This window comes from Crocodylus siamensis, chromosome 3, assembly GCF_052110815.1.
Source record: "Crocodylus siamensis isolate JL-2025a chromosome 3, ASM5211081v1, whole genome shotgun sequence".
NCBI lineage: Eukaryota > Metazoa > Chordata > Crocodylia > Crocodylidae > Crocodylus > Crocodylus siamensis.
This window is the reverse complement of record NC_143397.1, coordinates 185,848,941-185,873,925: the sequence shown is the minus strand read 5'-3', so window position 1 is coordinate 185,873,925 and position 24,985 is coordinate 185,848,941. Positions and strand designations below refer to the sequence as shown.

Genomic DNA, 24,985 nt, shown 5'->3' with positions numbered 1-24,985 from the left:
AAAGGATGTGGAGAAGCTTGAGAGAATGCAGAGGAGAGCCATGCACATGATCAGAGGTCAGGAAAACAGACCTTACGACAAAAGGGTGAGAGCTATGGGACTCTTTAGCTTGGAAAAGCGCAGGCTTGGGGTGATCTGATGGCCACCTAAAAGTTTATCAAGGGTGTTCACCAGGATCTGGGGGAATGATTATTCACCAGAGCATCCCAAGGGATGACCAGGTCGAATGGTTATAAACTCCTGCAAGACCATTTCAGGCTGGACATAAGAAAGAATTTCTTCACTGTCCAGACCCCAAGGTCTCGAATAGCCTACCACCAGCAGTGGTTCAAGCACCTACACTGAACACCTTCAAGATGTTGCTGGGATACTATGACCCCTTGGGCATGGGGCTGGACTCGATGGTCTTCTGAGGTCCCTTCCAGCCCTAATGTCTATGAAATCTATGAAATCTAAAGAATACAGATAGAGTCCAAAAACAATAATGCCCTTTTTGTCCAGTCCCACTTGGTTATTATGGACTACTTGTTTCATGGAAAGAATATATACCTGAAACTAATTGATTGTGCATTTTCAAACTTAAGCCACACACATATACATATTTAATGTAATTAGCTTTTTATGCTCTACTACTACTTTTATAATATTATGTTTCTGCATAGTAAGACAAATAAAGATGAAGTCCCTGGCACAAAACAAAATTAAGAAATGTAATTACAAAGGAAAAACTTCCAAAAATGGTCTTTGGAGGGGAAAAATAGTTTCTCAGGGGGAAATAAAAAGGAACAGTCTATACAGTAAAATATCTATGTAAACCAAGGAACAAACATAGTGAATCTAATGATCTGCATCACAAAACCACCACAGAATCATCAGTTCTCTCTAGTGAAAAGCAGCTCATAGTTCAAAAACAAAAGGAGAATAAAAACAGCTATTAGGGCACTATATACTATAGATTCATACATGTTGGGGCCAGAAACAACCTCAGTAAGTCACTGAGCCCAAGCTCCTGCCCAGGGCAGGAAAGAGCGCTGGGGTCAAATGACACCAGCTAGGTGCTTGTCCAGTTTCCTCTTGAAGACCCCCAGGGTAGGGGAGAGCACAGCTTCCTTTGGAAGCCCATTCCAGATTCTGGCAACCCTTACTATGAAGAAGTTCTATCTAATGTTCAACCTAAATCTGCTCTCCATCAATTTGTGCCATTGTTACTAGTTACTCCAGGGAGTGCCCTAGTGAATAGAGCATCTCCTATTCCCTGCTGTCCTCCCCTGATGAATTTATCGGCAGCCACAAGACCACCTCTCAGCCTTCTCTTGCAAAAGGTGAAGAGAGCAAAGTCCCTCAGTCTCTCCTTAAAGGGCCTTGCCTGCAGGCCTCTGACCATATGAGTGGTATTCTTATGGATCCTCTTAAGATTCTCTGCATCCCTCTTGAAGTGCAGTGCCCAAAACTGTGGTCTGACCAGTGCTGCATAGAGGGGGAGCATCACCTCCATGGACTTGTTTTGAATGCATATGCTAATACATGATAAAGTGCAGTTAGCCTTGTTGATCACATCATTACACTGATAACTCATGGTCATCTTGGAGACAACTGTTACTTTAACCCATAACTAACTTTAACTTTAGCCTGTAATTTGGTATCATCAGTGAATATGGACAGAGTGCTCTCCACACCTTCATCCAAGTCACTGATGAAGACACTGAATAGCACCAATCCAAGGACCAAGACTTGCGGGACTCCACTGCCCGCATCTTTCCAGGTTGATATTGACCCATCCACCACCACTCTCTGAGTGCAACCCCTAAGGCAATTTGCTACCCACCTAACCTTGTAATCATCTACATCACAGCCTGTCAGTTTATTTATGATGTGAATGTGGTACTGTATCAAAGGCCTTCTAAAAGTCTAGGTGATATCTACCTCGACTCCTGTGTCTAAGCATTTTGTGACTTGGTCATAAAAAGAAGCAAGGTTAGCCAAGCAGGATCTACTCTCAATGAATCTGTGCTGATTTCCTTTCAGCATTATTTCCCCTGTTGGGCTCCCACAAATGTGATTCTCAATGAGTTTTTACAGAGTGTTCCCAAGGATAGAGAAGAGATTAACTGGCCTATACTTTCCTGGTTCCTCCCTCCTCCCCTTCTTAAAAATAGGGACCATACTGGCCCTTTTCCAGTTCTCTGGGACATAACCAGAGCACCATGAGTGCTTGAACAGCCATGCCAGTGGCTCTGCTATGACACTGGCCAATTCCTTCAGCACCCTTGGATGAAGTTCATCCAGGCCTGTATTGATATTACACTTTACTGTAACAAATGCTATCTGTCCCTCACTTTCAAGAACACTAAAATAAATTGATTAGTTTATTCTTGAAGATATTTTCCAAGTTATGCAATAAAAATAATTATTTTGGCAATGTACATCTATTATTGTGGCAATCCAATTCAGGTTAGCTAATAAGACTGGGAAGAGATATGTTATCAAAAACCAATTCTTGGTAACTACAACTATCTTGAGAAAATTTAAATTATATTGTAGACATAACAAAGATTAATAGCACAATATCAATGGGGGTATGGAAAGAATAGCAGACTACTGAGACTGGCACAAAATCACTAGTTAAAGTGCAATTAAAATACACAGCTATGACTGGATTGAAAAGCAGTCAAAGAAACACACACAAGATTATTCATTTTAGGATATATTCTATAAAAGTGATTTTCTACAACACAGAATAAAAGAAAAGAAATCATTAACAACCGTTTGAAGCCTCTCTAGTTTGTCATTTATTTCAAAATAATTACTGAAACATTTAAGATTGTTGTTGATTATGCTTCAAGTGAAAAGAATAGCCATATTGAGGGAGAAGGGGGTCTTGATCATTTATTAAAATAAAATCTATACCTAAGTCATGCCCCTGATAAAGTTATTTATTATTCAAAATGTATGGTACATTACTGTCCTGTGCTCAGGATTCTACTTTGCAAGAACTCTTTGTTTACATGTTTTCTATACAATAAAATATGACTAGATGAGATCAGGGGAGACAGTCACATGCTTTTGTTATGAGTTATGTGACACAGTGCACAAATATTGATGACTTAATATGTGAAAGACAGTTACTCTACTTTTTCTCATACTAACATGACATATTATTAACAAAGTTTTTCTGTAGATATCATTTCCAGGAAAACATCTCAAACCACTTTAAATCCATTACTAAATTCAGCCTCAAAACAACCTGCTTATTTCCTCTTCATCCACAGAGAAACAAACACAGGAGAATTGTATGTTTTGCCCAAGGGATGGACACTCACTCTCTCTCTCTCTCTCTTTCTCTCTCTCTCTCTCTCTCACACACACACACACACACACACACACACACACACACACAAATTTGGAACAGAATCCAAGCTTTCAGACTCCCAGTAAAAGGATATAACCAAAATATGTTTACTCTATAAATAAAGTTTTGGGAAACAGGTGACAGAAGCATTCAATAATCATTTTATTTAAAAATAATTGTGAGCTCACTATTTTTAATAACAAAAAAAAATTCAGTCATAAAAACTTTGCTAAACAGTACCAATTATAGTTTATGTTACTTAAAGAATAACCACACTTCAAGAAGGATGTGGAGAACCCGGAGAGGGTCCAGAGGAGGCCACTCATATGGTTGAGGGCCTTAGTGGCCAGCCCTATGAGGAGAGGCTGAGGGACCTGAATCTCTTCAGTCTCCGCAAGAGGAGACTGAGGGGGGATCTTGTGGCTGCCGACAACTTTATCAAGGGCCACCAGCAGGGACTCGGGGAAACTGTGTTCACCAGGGCCCCCCCCTTGGAGTCACCAGGAACAATGGCCACAAGCTGAGGGAGGATAGGTTTAGGTTAGCTATTAGGAAGAACTGGGTGACCAGAGCCTGGAATAGGCTTCCCAGAGAGGTGGTGCTCTCACCTTCCCTGGAAATCTTCAAGAGAAGACTGAATAGACACCTGGCTGGGGTCTTATGACCCCTGCCACCCCCCAATGCTCTTTCCTGCCCATGGCAGGGGGTCAGACTAGATGATCTGTCTAGGTCCCTTCCAACTCATTGATTCTTTGATTCTATGATTCTATGAAAGAAGAATATAATTTTAATTACTAACTATTGTAGTTTTGAAACCATTACTGTAGACAAAGTCCAAGCATCTGTTTGACATATAGGATTTCTCCATAACATAGGCAGTATTTAAGAAAATGGCAACAAAAGTCTGGGCACATCTACATGAGACACTTAGCTGCATAGTAGCATAGTTTACTCTGCATTAAGTGTGTGCATCTACACATGTATATGCTTAGTGCACAGTAAAAACCCTTAATCATGAATTGCAAATGCAGATATCAGATTTACTTGTTATTAGTTACTACACAGTAACATACATGTAGATATGACCTGGGAACAAATTTGCTCCCAGGTCAGCCCTGCTGCTTCAGGATAGCTCCAGGACTCTGGGCTGAGAGACTCTCCTGATCCTAGGGGTGGGTTGCCCTATGGCAGCCCCTGCCTGAGGCCTTTAAAAGCCTGTAGGTATTTTGGGCCCTAGGGCACACCAGCAGGGATCCTGAGGACACCCCAGGCCCCTGAGTCCCTCTAGGCAGGCCACAGGCCAGTTGCGCCATCCTGCCTGCACCCTGGTGTGGCTGCCTGGCATTGCAATGCAACTGCCACACAAATGGCATCCAGGCCTGCAGAGTGGTGCAGGCTACAGCCAAGCCTGCCAGGCCCAGCTGCAGGGAGCTTCTAGCTGCCAGGACTAGCTCCAACTGCCCACAGCCCACTCCTATCAGCCTGCCCTAATCTTATGGGTGCCTCTGCTGCGTAGCTCTCAGTTCTTTGCCAGGCCCCGGCACTGGGTGCTGCAAGCAGCTGCCCAGGCCCAGCAGCAGAAGTCCAGAGAGCTGGTGCAGGACCCACAATAGCCTTGCCAATACCCATGCCTATGCCCATACCCACCACCCAGGGCCCCAACTGGTTGCAGGAGGAGACTGGAGACCTCATGGCACTGTGGGGCAAGGTGGAGATGCAGTGCCAGTTTGAGTAGGGTGGGCACTCCAATGCTATGAAGGGCTGCTAGGCCAGATGTAGGAGCACAGGCACAACTGGTCAGCACGGCACTGCTGCATAAAGGTCAAGGCCTTGCATGCACAGTGGGTTGCCATCACCAACTATGAACATCAGTCGATGAGTGCCCCTATGTCAGGGGCAAGCAAAATATGGCCTGTGGGCCACATCTGGCCCACCAGGCCATTCTATCCAGCCCACCAGGTGCCCCAAAATTTAGTAAATTAATATTTATTGGCTTCTAGCTGCCTGTCAAAATTACAGGAGACAGGGGCAGTAGGACCCAGGGGGAACCCACAGCAGGACCGGGCAGCCCAGCCCTTCCCCACCCCTGGTCATTTCCCTGCCTTCCTTCCCACACTGCGTCCAGTACCACGTGGCTCCTGAATTCATTGCCAGACTGTGGGAGCACAGGGCCACACCAGTACCCCAGGGCCCAGAGCAGGATGGAGTGTGTGTATGTAGGGAGGAACAGAGTGTTTGTATGTGTATGTGTGTAGGGAGGGGCAATGTGTGTGTGTGCATGCATGTGTTCATAGGTGAGGTCCACATGCACATCCCACCATACACATGCACCCACACCCTCTGTCACACTGCCATACATGCAGACACCAATACTCACACCCCTTACACACCCCAGCCACTCTCCCACACACACATTTCCCCACAAACCCCATACCATCCACATGTCCATACACACACCCACATGCTCCCTCACCCCACCCCTACCCCATCAAGCTCCCAAAGACGTACATACCTACATCCTCCCTCACATACCCCAAACCCCCCCACAAACCTATACTCCCTAACAACATACAAAAGTAAAATTCATTTTAAGCTATTGTGCATTCACCTCTATCTACACTACACAAACACATGTATAACAGGACAAAAATATTTTTTGAAATCCAATTAATGAATGTTGTAGATCAGGAGTTTTCAACCCTTTTTAGTCTAAGTACCTCTGGTGGCCAGATGCCGAGTAGGAGAGGGAGGTTACACGTGTGACTGGATGCCAAATGCAGTGGGGGAGGGAGATAGTGTGCAGCTGGATGCCAAGCAGGGAGGCAGGGACAGTGGACAGGCAGGAATGGAGTGCTGCCACCTCTGTGGAGCAGGGCCAGGGTTGGGTGGGGAAGTTCACTAGGCCGGGGTAAGGGCAGTGGCACCCCTCTGTGGGGCAGGGAAGCTCACCAGTCTGGTGTATGGTGGTGGCAGCTGCTGCACGTGAGCTTCCACACCCTGCAGAAGGGCAATGCTGCCCTTACCCTGTCCTCTTGGGAGGTGGTGGCACTCCGTTTCCACCCACCCACATGTACCCCCCCTAGGACTGGTCCAAGTATTGCTAGGGGTACATGACCCCACAGGTGACAACCCCTGTTGTAGATGTTCACTTTTAAGAATATAATTTTGTATTTTTCTGGTTCCAAGATGGCAAAACCCCTTGCTGAAGTGAGTACTTCTGGGGGCAAGGTACAGACTTCTGATGACAAAAGTCAGGGGTTAGGGGGTGGGACTTCTGGTCACAAGATGGTGACCAGGGGGCGGGGCACTTGTCAAGGGGTTGAGCTACCTGTGAAGCCCATGACAGTTTGCCAAAACTTGGTAAGTGGCCCTGAACCTAAAATAAGTGCCTTCCCTGCCCTAAGTCCATACTCTTTTGGTGGCAACTGATGGACATCCTCATACCCCAGGACAGCACAGGACATCTACAGCAGCCCAAGTGGCCTTCCCAAGTCCCTGCCCCAGCCTGCACCCATGGTGACACACCACTGGGGGGAGGGGGGCCCTGGGTGTTAAACTGCCCAGCCTGCCGAGCTCCCTGGCTGGACCCTCTACCAGCATCTCAGGAAGCCTAGGCCAGTGCCTGCCATGCCAGCTCTGTGGCTCCAGCCCCCAAAATGAGTTGTAGCTAGCCATGACACCACCAGCCACAAACAGCACCTGTTCCAGGGGCCCACTGTCCCAAGAAGAATGAGCAGAGATGGGGGATCAGCTAGTGGCCAGCTGGGCCCTGGCCGGCCTGCCTGACATGGTCCCTGGGCACCTTTGCATGCCGAATCAATTAAATGAGGCTGGACACTGCATGGCCCCTGGTACAGAGCATCTTATCTCTGAAATGTTGTAAACTCACACAAACAGCTTCTTTCCCATGGGTCTACAGGGCCTACAGTGGCATGCAGGGGGAGGTCACAGTTGACAACTGGCCCACAGTTGCCTATACCCATAGCCAGGTCCCTGTGGAAGCTCTGGCTCTGCCAGAGGAGGACCCTGGACAGGACCCTTCTCCTGGGCAGCCTAGTCACAGTGTTGGAGGACTAGCTAGTGGATACTTGTGCCCAGTAGACAGAGGACATGGCCTGCCAGAACAGGTGGTGGCCACACAACCTCACCCATAAGGACCAGCTGCACTGATATGAGGAAACATGGAACTGGCACAAGGAGGCACAGGACTGGGTGGACAGGGAGTTCCAGATGCAGTGCCTGGCTCTGGAGTCTGAGCAGGTGCAGGCACTGTGGGAGAATAACTCTCTCCTGGCCCGGGCAGTTCAGGCCACAGAAAATGACCGCCAGGTACTGGATACTGTCTGAGCCCTGGCAGTCACCTTCATACTGCCCACTGCCTGGCCTCTGACCCTAGCTTCGCATGCTTCCTGGCAGCCACCCACTCTCAACAGCAGGCCCCCACCTAGGCCTGGGAGGAGGTCCTGTGCCACCTCCAGCAATCAGAAGTCCCTGTCCTGGACCTTGCCTTGGGTCCAGTGCCACCCAGTCCCCGTGTCTGAGCCCAGCCCCACCACTCACCTTGGCTCCATGTGGGCACAGAGCCAGAGCTCCCTGCAGTGGGCCAGGACCACACACTGGTCCTGCTGGCTCTGGACACTGCCCGCCAGAAGGGGAGTTGCCTTCACCAGTGGAGCACTGGATGCCATTGCCCCTTCATGAGGCTCCCACCTGCTGTGATGTGTGCAGCAGCAGAGGAACAGTCAGAGCTGGGGTGCTAGCTGTCTGTTCCCAGGCTTTGCCCCCCAGGGACCCCCACTCCATGGCCTCCTACCCCATAATAGCACACAAAGGACCATCCTACAAAGTTTTAATGGGGTGGAAGGGAAATCTGTTTGTTGGAGGAGGGGAGAGGGGGCTCTGGTTTTTGTAAAGGGAATAAAAACTTGTTTTTGGGAGATATCTCTGCAGTGAGTGTGGTGTTGGATGGGGTGGGGGGGCTGGGGGGGGCTGGGGGTGGTGGTGCAGCAGGGCTACATTTGGGAGCCTGCATTTCCTGCACCTGGTGGCCTGGTCCCTGTTGGTGGGTGCACTGCTCTCCTGGGACTGTGGCAAGGGGGAGCTGCTGTTGCCACTGTTGCCACAGGTGGTACTCCCACTGCCAGGGGTCCTCAGTGCAGTGTGCCTCCTTTGCCCAAGTCTCATGGAATAGCTCCCCCTGGGCTTCATGAATGTTATGACCCACAGAATGGGTCACATGGCACAATGATGACCAAGGAGAGGTTGTCCTTGGCAAACTTGAGGCCAGTGGCTAGGGTGCACCAGCATTCTTTGAGGCAGCTGAAGGCACACTCTACCAGGGTGCAGGTCTGGCCCAGACAGCAGTTAAACTTAGACTGCCAGGATCCAGGTGGCCAGTGTAGGGCTGCATGAGCCAGGGTAGGAGGTAGGTGGGGGCCCTGATGAGGAGGGATGGGATGACCATGGCACACAGTTGCAGGTGCAAAGTGCCCACTCTCCACCAGGCCCATGAGGCTAGAGTTCCTCTAGATGCAGATATCTTGGTTCCTCCCCCCACAGCTGGTGCTCACGTGTGTAAAGGCCCCATGGTGGTCCACAATGGACTGGAGCACCACAGAGTGAAAGCCCCTCTGGCTGTAATAGGGGTGGTCTCCATGGGGCAGGCAGGTGATGGAGATGTGTGTCCCATAAACTACACTGGGGGAATTCTAGGACATGAACCCCCCCCCCACACCACCACCAGGTGGTCATATATATGTAGCAAAGTGTCCCCCAGCACATCCTGGAGGGCACCACATACCACCAGGATGGCCTCCCCAGAGGTGGCCTTGCCCATACCAAAAAGGTGGCCAACATACTGCAGTCTGCAAGTGTAGGCACCTCGAGCAGGGCTAGGGCCAGGTGGCTGTCTGCAGGGAAGGGCAGCCGCATGCTGGTGCCCTGCTACTTCAGGTTTGAGTGGAGTCACTCCAGGAGCTCCCAGAAGATGGCCTGGGTCATCCTGATGGCCGCCAGCCACTGCTAGTCATCCTAGGTGTGCTGGAAAACATGTTGCCACTAGTACTGGCTGGCCCAACAGGCCCAAAGTCAGTGGGCTGGAGGCCCAGGAGAGTGATGGCAGCCCCAGTGGTGGCATCCTGGAGCCCATCATTGGCATCCCTGCCAGGGTCCAGCCAGGCAGACAGGGTTGAGAAAGCAGTGGCCCTGGGACAGCATGTGGTAGCCTGGCAGGTGGTCGTTGCATGGGGGGTGCTGGGAGGTGCCAGATGGCCATGGGTCAGGTGGTGGTCAGCACAGTGGGCCAGCTGTAGCCCATGGCACTGGTTGTTATGGCCAAGGGCAGTGGCTGGAACAGGCAGTGAGGAGAGTGCTGCCATATGCTGTGCCTGCACTGGACATGCTGCTTCTGGCCAGGGAAGTCGCTAGGAGAGCAGAGAGTGGAGCTACCTTTTGAAGAGGGCTGCCAGCTGCTGGCAGCTGCAGGTGGAGACTGAAGCTTTCTCCTGTGGTAGCAGGAGCCCACTGCAGGGCTCCAGGAAGTGGGAGCAGATTGTCAGCAAATCTTGTCCCACTTCCCTGCATGCGTAGACACTTGTCCAGCACTGTTTACATGCAAGTAATTTACTAGCGAGTAAACTGGTGCCACAGCAAATTAACATGTAGACACATTATCTGTGCATCTGATTATGTTCTCATTTACTTTTGTGTTAGATTTACTCGGATTTTGAATTCCCCAGATGCTTTCCAAGGTGTGTATTGGAATAATGACAGTTTGTACTTAGGTAGCATCATATTATTCTAGCAACTAAATCTTTAGAAGCATTTTTTGAAGTTCACAGCATCAACAGAGGTAAGGAAAGAGAAGTATGGAAAGGCTGAATGGCTATTCCACTGTAACATAGTCAGAGTTCAGTGGCAGTTGGGATTAGGACGCATGTGTTTGGGGGTTCTTTTGCATAAAAGAAAATGGCTAAATTCATAAATGAATTAAAAGGAGCTGGGAGTCCCAAGTTCAAGACTTCTTTCTCTTTGGTTTAGACTGTTTGGAGCTGTATTTCCAACCTTGCTGGAGGGCTTTCTAATAATCATTCTGCAGGGTATTCTTGAGCGAACCTCCCAAACTGTATTGTGAACCTGTTTATCTTAAGTTTTAATATGGCCTGACACTATATCACCAGAATACCTCACAATCTTTAATATATTTATCCTTATAATATCTTTATGAATCAGACAAATGCTACAGGAGGAGAACTGGAGCAGAGTAAATAACTTTCCCATGATATACAACAGTAAGTCTGTGCCAGAGCAAAAACCTAAATACAGGTCTCTCAAGTCATAGGCTACAGGGCTAACTACTAGACTATTTTACTTGCCCTTCTCAAGCATCGATTTTCCAGTGCTTAGGTTATTTGCTCAGTATGAACTTTGCACCACTACATATTGTACCATCTATATTCATAAATGGATAATTTTAATTTCCAAGGTTGTCAAGCCACCTAAATTCACCACTAAAGAAGTAGGAACAGATTAGTCCATACTAGTACAGCGACACTCCCTTGATTAAATTGTTTAATAAGAACTTAAATAGAAAAAAAATATTTGTCTGGTACATTTATCAGTAAAGCTCCATGAGATTCCAAGGCCAATTTATCATAATACAATAAGCTATGCTGATTATGTCACTGGCTTATTCATTGCTGAACTATGTACACGTAACACTTGTTTAAAATGTATATGCAACCAAAAGTAGGCTGAATCTTTATTAATTATAAAAAAGAAGGGAAATGTGAAGAAAGCAGCATTCTTGTCCCTTAAGTATGCTTGCATTTTACAGGTTGGACTTGTGGTCGACACATCCCTGAAGATAATGGAGGTTTGGTGTTTATGTGTGTGCGTGTGTGTGTGTGTGTGTGTGTGTGTGTGTGGAAGGGGGGTTGTTGTTTTATGTAAGTTCTTTTATAGGTTAAGTCTTTATAAGTCTTTTACAGGATACTAAGACATATTGATCAGGACTGCAATATTATATCCAAAATCTTACATATTGCATAGGCAATTGGCAGGGGCCTACCAAACTTGAGGAGGCAGCCAGACAATTTCAGGGGCAAATCCTGAACCTGGTTGCCATTTTTGTGGGCTCAGCGCAGCAGGCCCCACCCAGACCTCTGATAGGCTAGGGGGCCCTTCTCTGCAGATTGCCAGATGGCCCAAAACCATGGCTTAGTTACCCTGATTAAGGCTGGGGACGTCACTAATCCATACATTATTAAGTGTGGATTAATGACTTCCCACGCTTAATACGGGTAATTAAGCTACATCCCTAAGTAGCAGCTGGCTGCAAAAAAAAATTAAAACAAATCTAAAGCAAATTTACCAGCAGGCAGAAAAACCCTGCAGTTTTGGGCCATTGAGTGGGGGAGAGGATGAGGGGAGAAGGGCAGGGAACAATGCGGAGGGCCAAGGTGGAGCCGGGGGTTGGTCTCAGCAGGCCCAGCACACAGCATGCAGGGGAGAAATTGCTGTGCTACCAGGATGTCAGCCTGCTGCCCCACCCCCAAGCACAGTACTGCTGAGCTCAGTACCTGCTTTCCTTTGTCCTACGGTGGGCATTGCCCCCGACCTCTTCCCCACTCCCTGGCAAGGAAACCTCCAGCTGCCAAAGTGACATATGCCCTCTGCGGCTTGTGGCTTGCTCTGCCCACCAGTTCCCACCTGAGTTTGCAAACATGTTTTCAGAACAAAAAAAAATTTTGGACTTTAAAATTAAGTTAGGACCCAACACATTAACATTCATATAAATTTGTTTGACAACTCAGCATAAGTTGCTTCTGAAACTCTACTTAGATCGTTGTATGTCAACAGAAATAATAACTGACATTATATCACCATTATTCTGAATAAGTCTTTTGTGCAGATGTAAATATGCTTTTTACTAGCCTATTTTTTCCATTCCGGAAATTCCAAAAAATCATTTCGATCTTATTGAGGGATTTATTACATTAACTTAGATAAAATGACTACAGCAAAGCTTCTAAGAAAATGAAAATCTGATCACTGTTGGAGGGCCAAAGTTGCAAATACAGTAAATAAGACTATTAGCTTATAGAAGGGAGTTATAATTAAGCCTCTTTAAGAGACAGTCATATTGAGAAAGATGACACATCATTTCCAGTGAAAATCCCCAATACAAAAACCAAACGTGAACCTGAGACTTGAGAAGTGGCATTTGAAAAACAGTCTAAATCTCTCATACACCACTAATCTGTTTCATCGTAACCTCATCTCAAATTTCTGTCAAGCATGCCGTCTGCATATGAATGGAAAATCTTCAACAACAGGTCTTATAACACAATACCAAGAAATATATAGCTTCTTTGCTTGTGAATTATATATTAATATTTTGCATGCAACTGCAATAGAATTTTAAAAGTCTGGATATACATTTCCTGTATCTAATTCGGATTTAGGAATAGACTCTTTGTAATCTTCTCATTCCTGAGTACTTTTTTCTACAGCAGAAAACTCCTGACTTTTATAAACAACTTAAGATGAACCAAAGAAGATTACAAATAACTAAGGAAACAGGGTATAAAAGCTACCCTACATAGGCAATAGGGCAGATCTTTCAAATAACCACTGTTTTATTTTGAAGGGGTCTCCTTAATGCATTGACTTTCCCTAACAAGAATCGGTTAAGCTAAAGAGGAACTAAATACTTCTTTAAAAGCTGATAACCATGGAATGAAGACAGAGAAAAACAATCTTTATTGGAACATTTCCCACCCAGTTTAAAGCAGATGACAAAGCTTTTTAAGTTCAGGTGACCTCATATAGCAAGGAAACAGTATTGCTGTTGAAATTTAATGGAGATGGGCCAGAAAGAGTGATTACATCCAAACTTCGTAGTCAAAAAATAACCATCTTTAAACTAGGAGAACTGCTTTGAGGGCAGCAAACCAAATGAAGAAGAAATTGAATCAAGGGCAGGGTTATTTGGAAGCAAAGCTATATCTGCTTAAAAGAGTAACAACGAAAAATATAACTGTAATCCAACGGCTAATAAAATTGATATAAGCTCACCACTTCTTCATGCCTGCATTTTCTTACATTAATTCCATTAATCTGTGATGGAAGGGGAAAAAGAAAGATAAAATAGAGATTGCTTTACCTTTCTAGGAAAAAAAATCACAACAAAAAAGGAAAAATGCTCAAGTGTTCCATACCTGCAGAATTGCATCTCCTATAAACAGCAAGCCTGAGAGTTCCGCTGAAAACAGAAAGAACATTTTTTACTTATTTTGTATAAATGGTAAAGAGCACTGCATATAAATACATGATATTAATTGATCTAGTGCTTATCCCTAGTCAGAGAATGCTCTCAAAAAAAGAAAGTCAAAGCACGTAATGAAAACATAAAGTCTAAAATGGATGCATTGATAGATGCATTTAGCTTCATATTTCTAATTGCACAAACATCAACTAATAGATACTTCTATAAAAAAAAAGGGAAGGGTGGAGGGCAACCCTACCACAGACTAGAGGTTCTTTTGTAACATCTTTTACTGGACCAACTATCTAACTTCATGTCACTGAGGAAATACATTTTGCACCTGAAAGCAACTATGTAACTGATCAAGTAAGTAGTATTTGTTTTGCAATATCCTTTAACACAAAATAGCCATGGTAGTAGCAGCACCAATACTACAACACCAACAAACATCTAATACAGTTATGCCATGAGATTTTACTGAGTCACTCATCAATCTCCAGCCTCTCCTGCTTCTTTTAGAACCTGACTAGCATATTTCAACTGCTGTACTAAAAGGGATAGACTAGGCCCCTAAATGTATGTCACAGAAGATGGACTTTTCAGCACAGAAGGTGATTATTATTCAAGTTCTGAAGGAACCAAGAAGGATACAGCAATTCTCAAGGCCAAGGCATATTCCTGAAGAATATGCTTCCAAGTCTTTGCTTGTCTTCACTTTCCCTTGGTTTATATTGAGTTTCTTATGCATCTCTGCTGTGTCTATGTGTAACAGAATAACAAGATGGATCCTTAGGTAATGAAATGGTTGAGTGCTCTGTACACTAAGACAGTACCTTGAACTCCAGAAATATATCAGAAGCCAAGGTCTATGGTTCAGCCTAGAATTTTCTTTATCCAGGTTCTCTTTAAGAACATAGAATCATAGAAAATTAGGGCTGGAAGGGACCTCAGAAGGTCACCTAGTCCAACCCCCTGCCCAAAGCATGACCATCCCCATCTGGATCATCCAACCCAAGGCTTTGTCTACTGAGCTCTTAAAACCCTCTAAGAATGGAGATTCCACGACCTCTCTGGGTAATTTGTTCCAGTGCTTTACTATCCTCCTAGTGAGAAAGTTTTTCCTAATACCTAACCTACATGTCCGTTGCTGCAACTTGACATCATTGCTCCTTGTTCTGTTGCCTGCCACCACTTAGAATGGTCTAGTTCCATCCTCTTTGTTACCACCCTTCATGTAGTTAAAGGCTGTGATTAAATCTGCCCCCGGTCTGTTTTTTTCCAGACTAAATAAGCCCAGTTCCCTCAACCTCTCCTCATTAGTCATGTGCCCTGTTCCTCTAACCATTTTTGCTGCCTTCCATTGGGTGCTCTCTGAGTTGGCCACATCTTTTCTGCAGTGGGGGGCCCAAACTGGGCACAGTACTCCAGATGTTGCCTCACCAGGGCCAAATAGAAAGTAATAATTACTTCCCTTGATCTGTTGGCAACAACCCCACTAATGTAGCCTAGTATTCTGTTAGCCTTCTTCACAATGAGGGCACACTGTTGGCTCATATTCAGCTTATTATCCTCTGTAACCCCCAGCTCCCTTTTTGCAGAGCTACTGTTTAACCAACTTCTACCAGTGTAAAGGTTTGTTCTGCCTTAAGTGCAGGACTTTGCAATTGTCCTTACTAACCCTCCTGAGATTTCTTTCGGTCAATTTCTTTCCTCCAATTTGTGCAGGTCTCTTTGAATCCTAGCTCTACTCTTCAGCATCTCTACTACTCTCAGCAGCTTGGTGTCATCTGTAAACTTGCTAAAGGTACACTCCATACCATCTTCCAGATCACTGATGAAGATACTGAACGAAACTGGCTCCAGAACTGACAACCAGGGGCACTCCACTAGATTCTGGCTGCCAGCTAGACATCAGCCCATTGATTACTTCTTTTTGAGCCTGGCTCAATCCAGTCAGTTTTCTATCCACTTTACAGTCCATTCATTCATTTAACCTGTACTTCCTTAGCTTGCATGCAAGAATGTTGTGGGAGACCGTATCAAGAGCCTTGCTAAAGTCATGGTATATCACATTCACTGCTCTCTCTGCAACCACAGAGCCAACCATTTCATAATATAAGGCAATCAGGTTGGTCAGACATGACTTGCTTTTAGTGAATGCATGCTAACTGTTCCTAATCACTAGGGATGTGGGTTTTCCATTCATTATCAAAAAATATGGTAAAATGCAGATTTTCCTCCTTTAAAATACAGGTTTTCTCCTTTAAAGGAGAAAAATGCAGGAAATGGTGGGTTTCCCCTTGCAATCTACCAGAGTTCCAGCCTGCAAGGAGCTGGGGGGAGTGGGAGGAGGGTGACCAGGCACATGTACACATGCATGTAGCAGCCAGGCAGCAGCATGACAGCAGCTCCCACAGCTCCCTGCACGTCAGTATAGTGTGTGTGTGTGTGGGGGGGGGGGATTGAGGCCCCAATAGTGAGGGAGGGAGGGAGTTGGGCAGGGCTGGGGCTGGGGGCACTGCCCAACCAGGGTGGTGCATGGGACCTGGGGCTTTGGGCCTGAGTGGGAATGTGCAGTTGCACAGCCCAGACAGGAAGAGGGATGGAGCCATTGGTGGTTCATCCAGGGGGTGACAGGGATGGGGCTCCCCACCACTGCACACACTCCCAGGAGGGTCATGGGGAGCATGTGCCCCCCTGATTTATGTGCATGGTAGGGGCAGATGTGGGCCAAGGACCTGGCTTTGCAAGCCCCATTCCCCTCTCCCCCTCACCAGTGCCTGATCCCTGGCTGCCACCCATGAGAGGTGGTGGCTGCTGTGGCCAGAGCAGAGCCTGGAGCCAGGCTCCCCCTCCCCTATGGGTGGGATGGCTGAAGTGGAACTGGGGAGCCTGGGGGCATATGTAGGCTGGCAGCTCAAGGCTCAGGGCTTCCTGCTCTGCTAACCTCCCCCTAGGGGCCTCTGTGGCCCAGTAGGTGGGACATGGCAATGGGACGGGGCAGAGAAGCTCAGTGCCTCCACCGGGAACCCCACACCACTATGGCTAGGTGCTCCCTGCCTACCTGACACCAGCAGGAGTGGTGGTATAGAATTGTGCCCCTGCTACTGCATGGGGCTCCCAGCAGTGGCACCAAGTCTCCCTGCCCCATCCTGCTCTGCTGCACTGGGTCCCACCTGCTCAGCCATGGATGCCCCTGAGGGGAGGGCAGCAGGGCAGGGAGCCCCAAGCGTGCAGCCACCATCCCACATCTCCTTCTCCCTCCTCCCACCCCCAATGGGCTCTGTTCCATCCATGCCACCCTTGGGGGAAGGGGAGCTTGCCTCTGGGTTCTGCTCCAGCCACAGCAATCATCACCTCCCACAGGTGGCAGCCAGGGTTTCAGTGCTGCTGGTGGGGTTGGGGATTGCAGATCTGGGTCCCTCACACCACAGCCCTAGCAGCTGGGGGCCCTTCTGACAGGGCTAAGGGGGTGTGGGTTGTGGGTGGTGAGTGACAGGCAATGGCATGGATAGGGCACCAGCATATCAGGCCTGCTCAGTGCCACAAAGCAGTGGGGAGAGACTACTACAGCTGACCCCATGTCCTGGTGAGCAATGGGCACAAGGGAAGCTCTGATTTTTCCATGATAAAAGATGCAAAATCAAATGCCAAAATGTATAGGTAATTAGAATTTATTTTGTTTTAGTGATTGAGACACTGGTAGGCTTCCAATTTGTTTTAGAATTGTAAATATATCAATAAAACACTGTGGTCAACTGATACCTGTATATACAGTGGTATTTCATTTTAATCACAGAAAAATGAGGATTTGGGGGGTTTAATCAGAGAATTTGAAATTTTTATCAAAGAATATACGAGTTTTTAAAGAGCGAAAATCAGGATCCCTGCTAATCATCTTCTCATCTAAGTGCTTAGAAATGAATTTCTTAAGGACCTGCACCATTATTTTTCCATGGACTGAGGTAAGGCTTACCAGTCTGTAGTTTCCCTGTTCATCCTTCTTCCCTTTCTTAAAGACAGGCACTATATTTGCCCTTTTCTAATCATCTGAGACCTCTCCTGATCACCATGGTTTTCAAAGATAATAGTTAAAAGCTCTGCAATTGCATCTGCCAACTCAAACTGCACTTTGGCCTTCCTGATTTCATCCTCCTGTACTCAAGCAATACTCTTCTACTAGTCATTTGCCCAAGTTTCCACTTCTTCCAAACTTCCTTTTTATGTTTCAGCTCACTGAAGAGCTCCCTGTTAAGCCCAACCGGTCTTCTGCCATACTTGCTAGCTTTCCTGCACATTAGGGTGATTTGTTTCTGTGCCAACAGTAACATTTCTTTAAAATACAACCAGCGCTCCTGGCCTCCTTTCCTTCTCAGACTGGCCTCCCAGGGGAGATCCTGCCCATTAATTCCCTGAATGAATCACTTTACATGTTGGTAGCCACTAGATGTGAACTCCATCCACAGGGCAGTGTTTTATTGTTTATTACTTGTATGTTGTCCTTCCCCCAAAAGCTAAATAAAAGGCAATACAATATATAGAAAAAGAATACAATATTAAACTAATATATATATAACAAAACAAACTCTCCCCTCAAATATCCCTAATTTCAAAAACAATCCATGCCACCCCAGCTACTCCCACTTTGCTGCCTCTCATCCAGGACATAGTTCTCAAGTCTGACCCAGCCTCCCTTGCTCACCCTCATTCACTACCCATATTCCCTCTCATCCTTACCCACTCTCATTTCCCTGCCTCACACCCAGGGGAGTCCCTTCCTCCTTCTCTTTAAGTCCCTCCCAAGCCTACATCTCCCCTCTCTCACAGTCTGTGGCTGTCCCCAGAATTCAATCACTCTTCCCTTCCCTGCAAAAAAACTCATTATTCAATTTAAACTATTAATAGAGAAAATCTATGATGTAAATATCTTTCAAGTCACACCTTTACATTTATGATCAAGAGCAGTGATTCTAAACAAGGGTGCCATGGCACCCTGGGGGATTTTGAGATCCTTTCAAAGTGCTATGGGGTACTACATGATGTTAGCACTTATAGATGTATAAACATAATTCACAAGGTAAACCCAGAGTTTTAAACAGGAATGCCTCGTGTGAAAAACATTCTAAGTTCTTTGAGTTCTTTGCAACAGAAAAGCTGCTTTGTTATTTTTCTGTTATCAAGCAAAAAAAGGAAAATCTAAGAGCTGGCATTTTCCAAGGGATGCCTTGACACTAAAAATGTTAAGAACTACTCTTCTAGAAGGGTAGTTTCCCTAATGGCACTATTGCAGTTCAGTAGCTTATACTCATAGAAATCACATTCTGCTTCACTCCCTCCTTCATCACTTCTGTTCCCTAACTTTTATCTCATGAACAAACAGCTGAAAAACAAAGTTACCATATACATTCATTTTTAAATCAATATAAGAGACTATGAGCAAAGTAGGTGTTGTACAAGATTATTTAAAAAAAAAAAGAAAAGAAAAAAATTCTAGAGTGGGATAACAGGGATGTAGAGATATACCTCCTAGACTCAAGAAAAATATAATACAAAATATGTAATAACTAATCAAAATATATTATTAGTGTTCCTGAGCTTTAGAAAGAATGAATGATAATGCAATTCTATCAGCATACATGGCATTTTACAGAGAAAATAACATAAAATGCCTATCCAAAACAATTTGCAATGTAAAGATGTGACTCTAAAAAGCATACATTATTATTTCAGATAAGTTATGCCATTGATGTTAATATTACTCATATAAGCAACATTATGCTATATAGTTGTGACACTAAGCTAAACATAGGTGAGAACAGTTCTAAAAGTAAAATGTCAAGGATGATATCCTGGCTTTGTAGAGAATAATGACAAGAGATATGTTGATTTCAATGTAGCCAGAATTTTGAATTAGCCTTGGATCCTACAATTTCTTACAAATGGGATTAATTTGATGCATGTGCATTGAATTCAGTGGGCAAATATTAAGCATTTTTGTAAAATCAACCCCCTTCAGGAGATCTCAAATCCAGTACCTGTCCCAGGGTGACCAGGTAGCTTAAGATGAGATGATTCTGAATATATTGTTGGATTGTTTTCTTCCCCATATTCTTCACAATTGAGTTATTTGGGTTTAAGTATTTTAGCCCAAAGACCCACACCTATGAAAGGCTGTTGTTACAAACCCACTATATTTTGAGGTGTTCATGGAATGGCACACATATATCCTTCAGTTTGTTTTACTGTGTAACAGACATATGCATGACCCACCTGCCCTCAGTAGTATGGGTGGCTGAGCTGCAAACAAGCCAGCCAGCCCCACACTTACTAGAGCTACTTCACTGATTTGTTCAGTGCTCCGGAGCAGCAGGCCAAAAGCCCACTGGAGACTGGAGCAGAGGGGAACACTAGCTGGAATGCCAGGAGCAGGTTTGGCCATTCTCACCCCTGCCAGAGTGCCTGGGGAAGAGCTGGATGCTCTCCTCACTGCTAGAGGGCATGAAGAGGTGCCAGATGTCCACCCTGTGGCAGGCAGTCAGCTAGCCAACCTCTGTGTGGTAGAGGGGACATTGGCTGTCTCTCAGCTGGGATGCCTGGAGGAACTATGGATGCTCTCTCCATTGCGAGCACCCCAGAGGCACTTTGCAGGATGTGCACCACTGGATGCCACCCCAGCAGGTGGAGCCAGGCAGTGCCCTACCTGTGGCAGGGTTCAAGCACTTATCCAGGAGCCCATGCCAAGAGACCCAAGCCCAGTGGAGCCATGAGCAAGTAAACTGAGAAAGCCTGCAGAGGGAAACAGGCGAGACCCTCCCCAAAGAGGCCTCCTAATAGTGCAAGTCCATCAGGGGTATATGCAGGCCAGGAATGTAGTAGTAGGAAGCTCGTGGGAGCACTTGCCAGGTATGGGCATGCCAGTAACCATCATGAGGTAGAGCCAAACCTGGCCCAGCACCACGTTAGGAAAGGCCTGTACAGAAAGGGCATCTCACCAATGGCACAAGGGGCCCAATAATGGGAATGAGAAGGGTATGCAAGATCCCATGGAGCAACCCATACTCAGAAAGTATGGAAGCTTGGTGTAGCAAGACATCATTAACCTGCCTGGTTACCAAGTTTGAGCTGTTTGAGTTTATATTATCCATTTAATTTTCCTTTTTAAAAAGTTAAAGGCTGTGATTGGATCCATGAGGATTCAAGACCCATCAGTCTCCCCAAGGAGAAGATCAGGCTGCATCATACTTGACATATCAACAAGAGTGGCAACAATGCCAGAGTGGAAAGGAGTGGGGTGTAGGAGGGCAGGAGCCCCACAGAAGATACACCACCACAATTACACCTGAACCCTCAGAGAATCACTGTACCACCTGCAGGCAAGTACATGTTCATCTACTTGAACATGAAGGAATGGAAGGTGAGTGGGTCAGGTGTGATGTGGCCCCTGGGGTGCAGGACACACCCATGGCATGTCAGCAGTGGTGCCAGGCATGAGTCTGTCACATAGTGATATGGCATGTATAGTCTCTACATATTGGTAGCATCAAACTTAATTTAGCCTTAATTTTTATGATGTTTTCATGAATTGTTGTATTTGATATAAGTGCAATTTTGATATATTTTTTATATTTTGGCCAAAACTGTTTAGTAGGGCACTGATTAATTTAAGTGTTCCTCAGTTATTCACACTTTGGAAAAGTAATCGTGGAGAAGTCATGGAGAAGTACCATCTGACATGGGTTTAATGAACAGTCAAACAGGTCATTGTGGACACACATAAGCCAAACCCTTCCAGGCAATGATGAATTTACATTTCAGAAGAAGAGGGATGGGCAAAAATGACACCTGGCTATTCAGGGAAGGATTAAAGCAGTGTATTTAGGATATTGGATTAGTAACCTTATGTCTGAAAGGATATTCAGCAAATATTCAGCAAATAAAAAATAAATATTCTCATGCTCATAGTTATATTAAGAAAAAAAGTCTGGCCTGGTAAGCAAATTCACACAGAAGGGTAAAAAGTTATATGCAGAGTATAGGCTCCCCAAGCATCCACTGGATGATGTTGTAGGTAAATGGCCAAATGAGAAACAATACTTAACCTTTGGCTTGAGATAAAGGGTGCAGAGAGAAGTGAGGCTGCCTGCTGTAACAGAATGTGCTTTGCAGGATGTATTCTGACTTACAACAATCCCCCAGAGCAAAGAGGAGTTAACTGTTGATTCCAGAGACGAGGAGAATCTAGCCACTGTCTATGAGCCTGCAGCCAGTTTATCTTAGCTCCTTCCTTGCAGTGAGCTTGCTCTGTTTTCAGAATGGGATGGGGGAAAGGGAGCAGAGGGAGCTTGTCTTAGGGGTTCCCCGCCAATGCTGGAGAGTGGGGTAGGTGAACTGCACCCCCCTCCACCTTGCTGGGGCTCCAATACATCCGCACCACCCTCCAGTGGGGGCTGAAAAAAAACCCAAGACCAACTTCCCTCCACTCCTTTTCTCCCCTGAAAACAGCTCAGACACAAGTTACAGAAGATGCTGTTTTGAAATGTCTTCATCTGAACCCTCATGCAATTGGGCATTTTTAAAGCAGTCTGCTGCTGTGCATTTATGTTTGGTCATGGCTATAAACCCCTTTCTGTGGCCAGATCAGGCGTAAATTGTCAATTCTGTCTACTCCCAAAGTGTTTGTCTTTAGTTTTTCTGAAATAGAGACTGACTTTAGCCCCTCATTCAGCATGCTGAGTAAATAAGGATGAAAGGAAAATTTGCAAGAGGCCCTGACATGAACATTACAGGCAGGAGCTATTTTCTAACCTACTGAGCTGAGTAGAAGCTGCATTCTTAGGCTTAAGATGCAGGGTAAAATCAGGTTATTGTTCTAATATTTCTCTACATATTGGTAGGGTGTGATTTTTGTATAGCTGGCAAAATCTAATCTGCTAAGAGTGAGCAAGACTTAGCTGATGTGGAAAAAGGTGAAGCACCATAGATCAGGGAAGTGACCTTGAGGCATCTTGTTCTGTTCTCAGTGGTCAAGCAGCAGACAGCAGAGAAAGATTTTGGGCTGAAGGACACCCCTGAAGATGTGAGAACACCTCAAAAGTGTGTCTCAAGGGCACAGTTGGCTACATCCAGGGACAGGGTGTATCACAATTGTGTTAAGGCTTACTAATGACACAACTGCAGTAGCTTAAGCCATTAAGGGGGCAGAGAGTATTAAAGTGATTCTCACTCAGGGTGATGCAAAACTTCGGGGTACTTTGAGATCCTTTCAAGGGTGCCAAAAGATGCCACACAATGTTAGCAGTGTTACATGTATAAACATGATTCAAAAGATAAATACAGAGATTTCAAATAGGAATCCATAGTGTTAAAAACATTCTGACCTATTGCTGTCTTTCAACATTCTTTGCAACAGAAGAATTGCTCTATTATTTTTCTGTAGTCAAAAAACAAGTGAAAAACAAGGCTGGCATTTTCCAAGTGCTGCCTTAAGTCCAAAAAGGTTGAGAACCATTGGACTAGGTCTAAACTGAACTTCCCACCAAACACTTGGCTGTGCACACCCTTTGGATATCTCTAGGTTGCTTATTTTGAGATTTCCCCCCCCATGTGCAGTAAAAGGAAGAATAAAGGTATATATCTGCCTGGCTAAAGCCTATGTAATATAGGGCTATCATTTGACAGAATATCAGTTCTGAGGTAACAAAATTACAAGTCACTTTTAAAAATATGGGCTATAAACTATAACTTTATTTCATAATTAAGAAACTTTTTCTGGGTTTGTAGATGTTTTTATCACCCAGAACCTGAGAGCATATTTTATCATATTTAGCTTGAAAAATGTTTTTGTCTTTTCTCCATAATCAAAAAGAGAAAACAGTGCATTTTTATGTATATAAAAAGCAATTTCTTCTTATTAGAGAAGCAGTCTCTCTCTCTTGCCTTTCTCAGTTAGATGACATTCTGAGATAAAGCATGGCCAATACAAGAAAAGTCAGATAATGCTTATAGGTCAAACAGAAAAGGTCTAAATAATATCCTTTTGATTTTCAGCATTTGGGATATATAATCCAACAGATAGAATCTATTCATTCCCTTCCATGGCCCCATGAAAGCAATGCATTACTGCTGTTTTACTTAATAGCTGTATTTTCCCTACCCCCAGATTCAGCTCTTAATGAAAACTACTTGTCTTTTTCTTTACCTGTGAGCAAAGTGATTACAAAGCAACAGGAGACATGGAATAGTTTTGCAAAAGCAGTAAAAGGAATACAAACAGGTTGTTCAAATAGCATTTTCTGTATCTTAGAGTCTTTCCTCAGGCCTACAACTTGCTACTCACTCTCCCCTATCCAAGGTGCAGCACCTTTAAGTGTCTACTTTGCGCCATGAAGCCAGATATCGTCCCAGGAAGATATACTTGAAAATAGATTAGCACCTCAGTGTTAAAATATGTTGAAGATCTCACAATATTAACTCTCTCTCTCTCCTTGAACAAAAAAGTACAGAGTAGCTGAAAAATGAAATGAAAAGATTTCCTCCTGTATATGTTTGGTTAAACTTAATGCCAAGGTGCTGATTTTTTTCTGAAGTCGTTGATGACCTACACGTACTTGTAGGCAAGTAAACTTTACCTTTTTATTTATATATAAACACATACTTATATCTGTAGTAGATGGTCAGACATTCTGTAGCTTCTGCAGGCCAACTGCTCACAGAAAGAGTTAATCCATGGGTGGGCAATAATTTGGGCTAGAGGGCCACTTGAATTTTGGTGAACTCCTGAGGGCTAGAGGCAGGGGGTGGGTGACGGGGTGCTGACCCAGCCTCAGCTCCCTCTCACAGCTGTTTACACAGCCTCGTACAGCGGAGAGGGAGAGGGAAAGGGGGCTGCCCAGGGAGATGCCAATTTATCCTGTCTGCCCCCAAGCTTGTCTGCCCTGTATCCACTGCTGGGGGTGCCAGATGGAGCAGGGGGGGTCTCCATGGAGATCAGGCAGGGATCCCCACAGGCAGGATGCACTTGGTCAAGCACATGGGATGGGGCCACGTGTGGGTGGGAAGCAGTGTCTGGGCACAGGGTGAGGGTCAAGATTGCAGGGCAGTGATGGCATGGGGCTGGAGCCTGGGAGAGAGCCATGCTCATCCCCGCAATGGGCACTGGTTCCATAGGGAACCACAGGGCTTGGAACCGATGCCTGTCACAGGGATGTGCAGGGAGCAGACCGTGGTTCTGCCCCAGGCCTCAGCCCCATGCTGTCACTGCCCTTCAATCCCAGCTGCAGCCCTAGCTTTGCCCACCCATCCCACTCCCAGATACCATTCCCCACTCATCTACAGCTCCATCCCAGCTGCCCAACTGAGTGTACACTTCC

The 24,985-nt window shown here is 45.5% G+C and overlaps 1 protein-coding gene across 1 annotated transcript in view; it reads right to left on the bottom strand.

Moving 5' to 3' along the window:
* Positions 1 to 24,985, bottom strand: part of SNTG1 (syntrophin gamma 1) — a 335,406-nt gene that overhangs the window by 244,085 nt on the left and 66,336 nt on the right. The window contains exons 6-7 of the mRNA XM_090037318.1: positions 13,570 to 13,613; positions 13,427 to 13,468 (exon numbers count right to left, since the gene is read on the bottom strand). Of these exons, the coding sequence (XP_089893444.1) occupies positions 13,427 to 13,468; positions 13,570 to 13,613 (86 nt within the window). The remainder of the gene's footprint in view (positions 1 to 13,426; positions 13,469 to 13,569; positions 13,614 to 24,985) is intronic.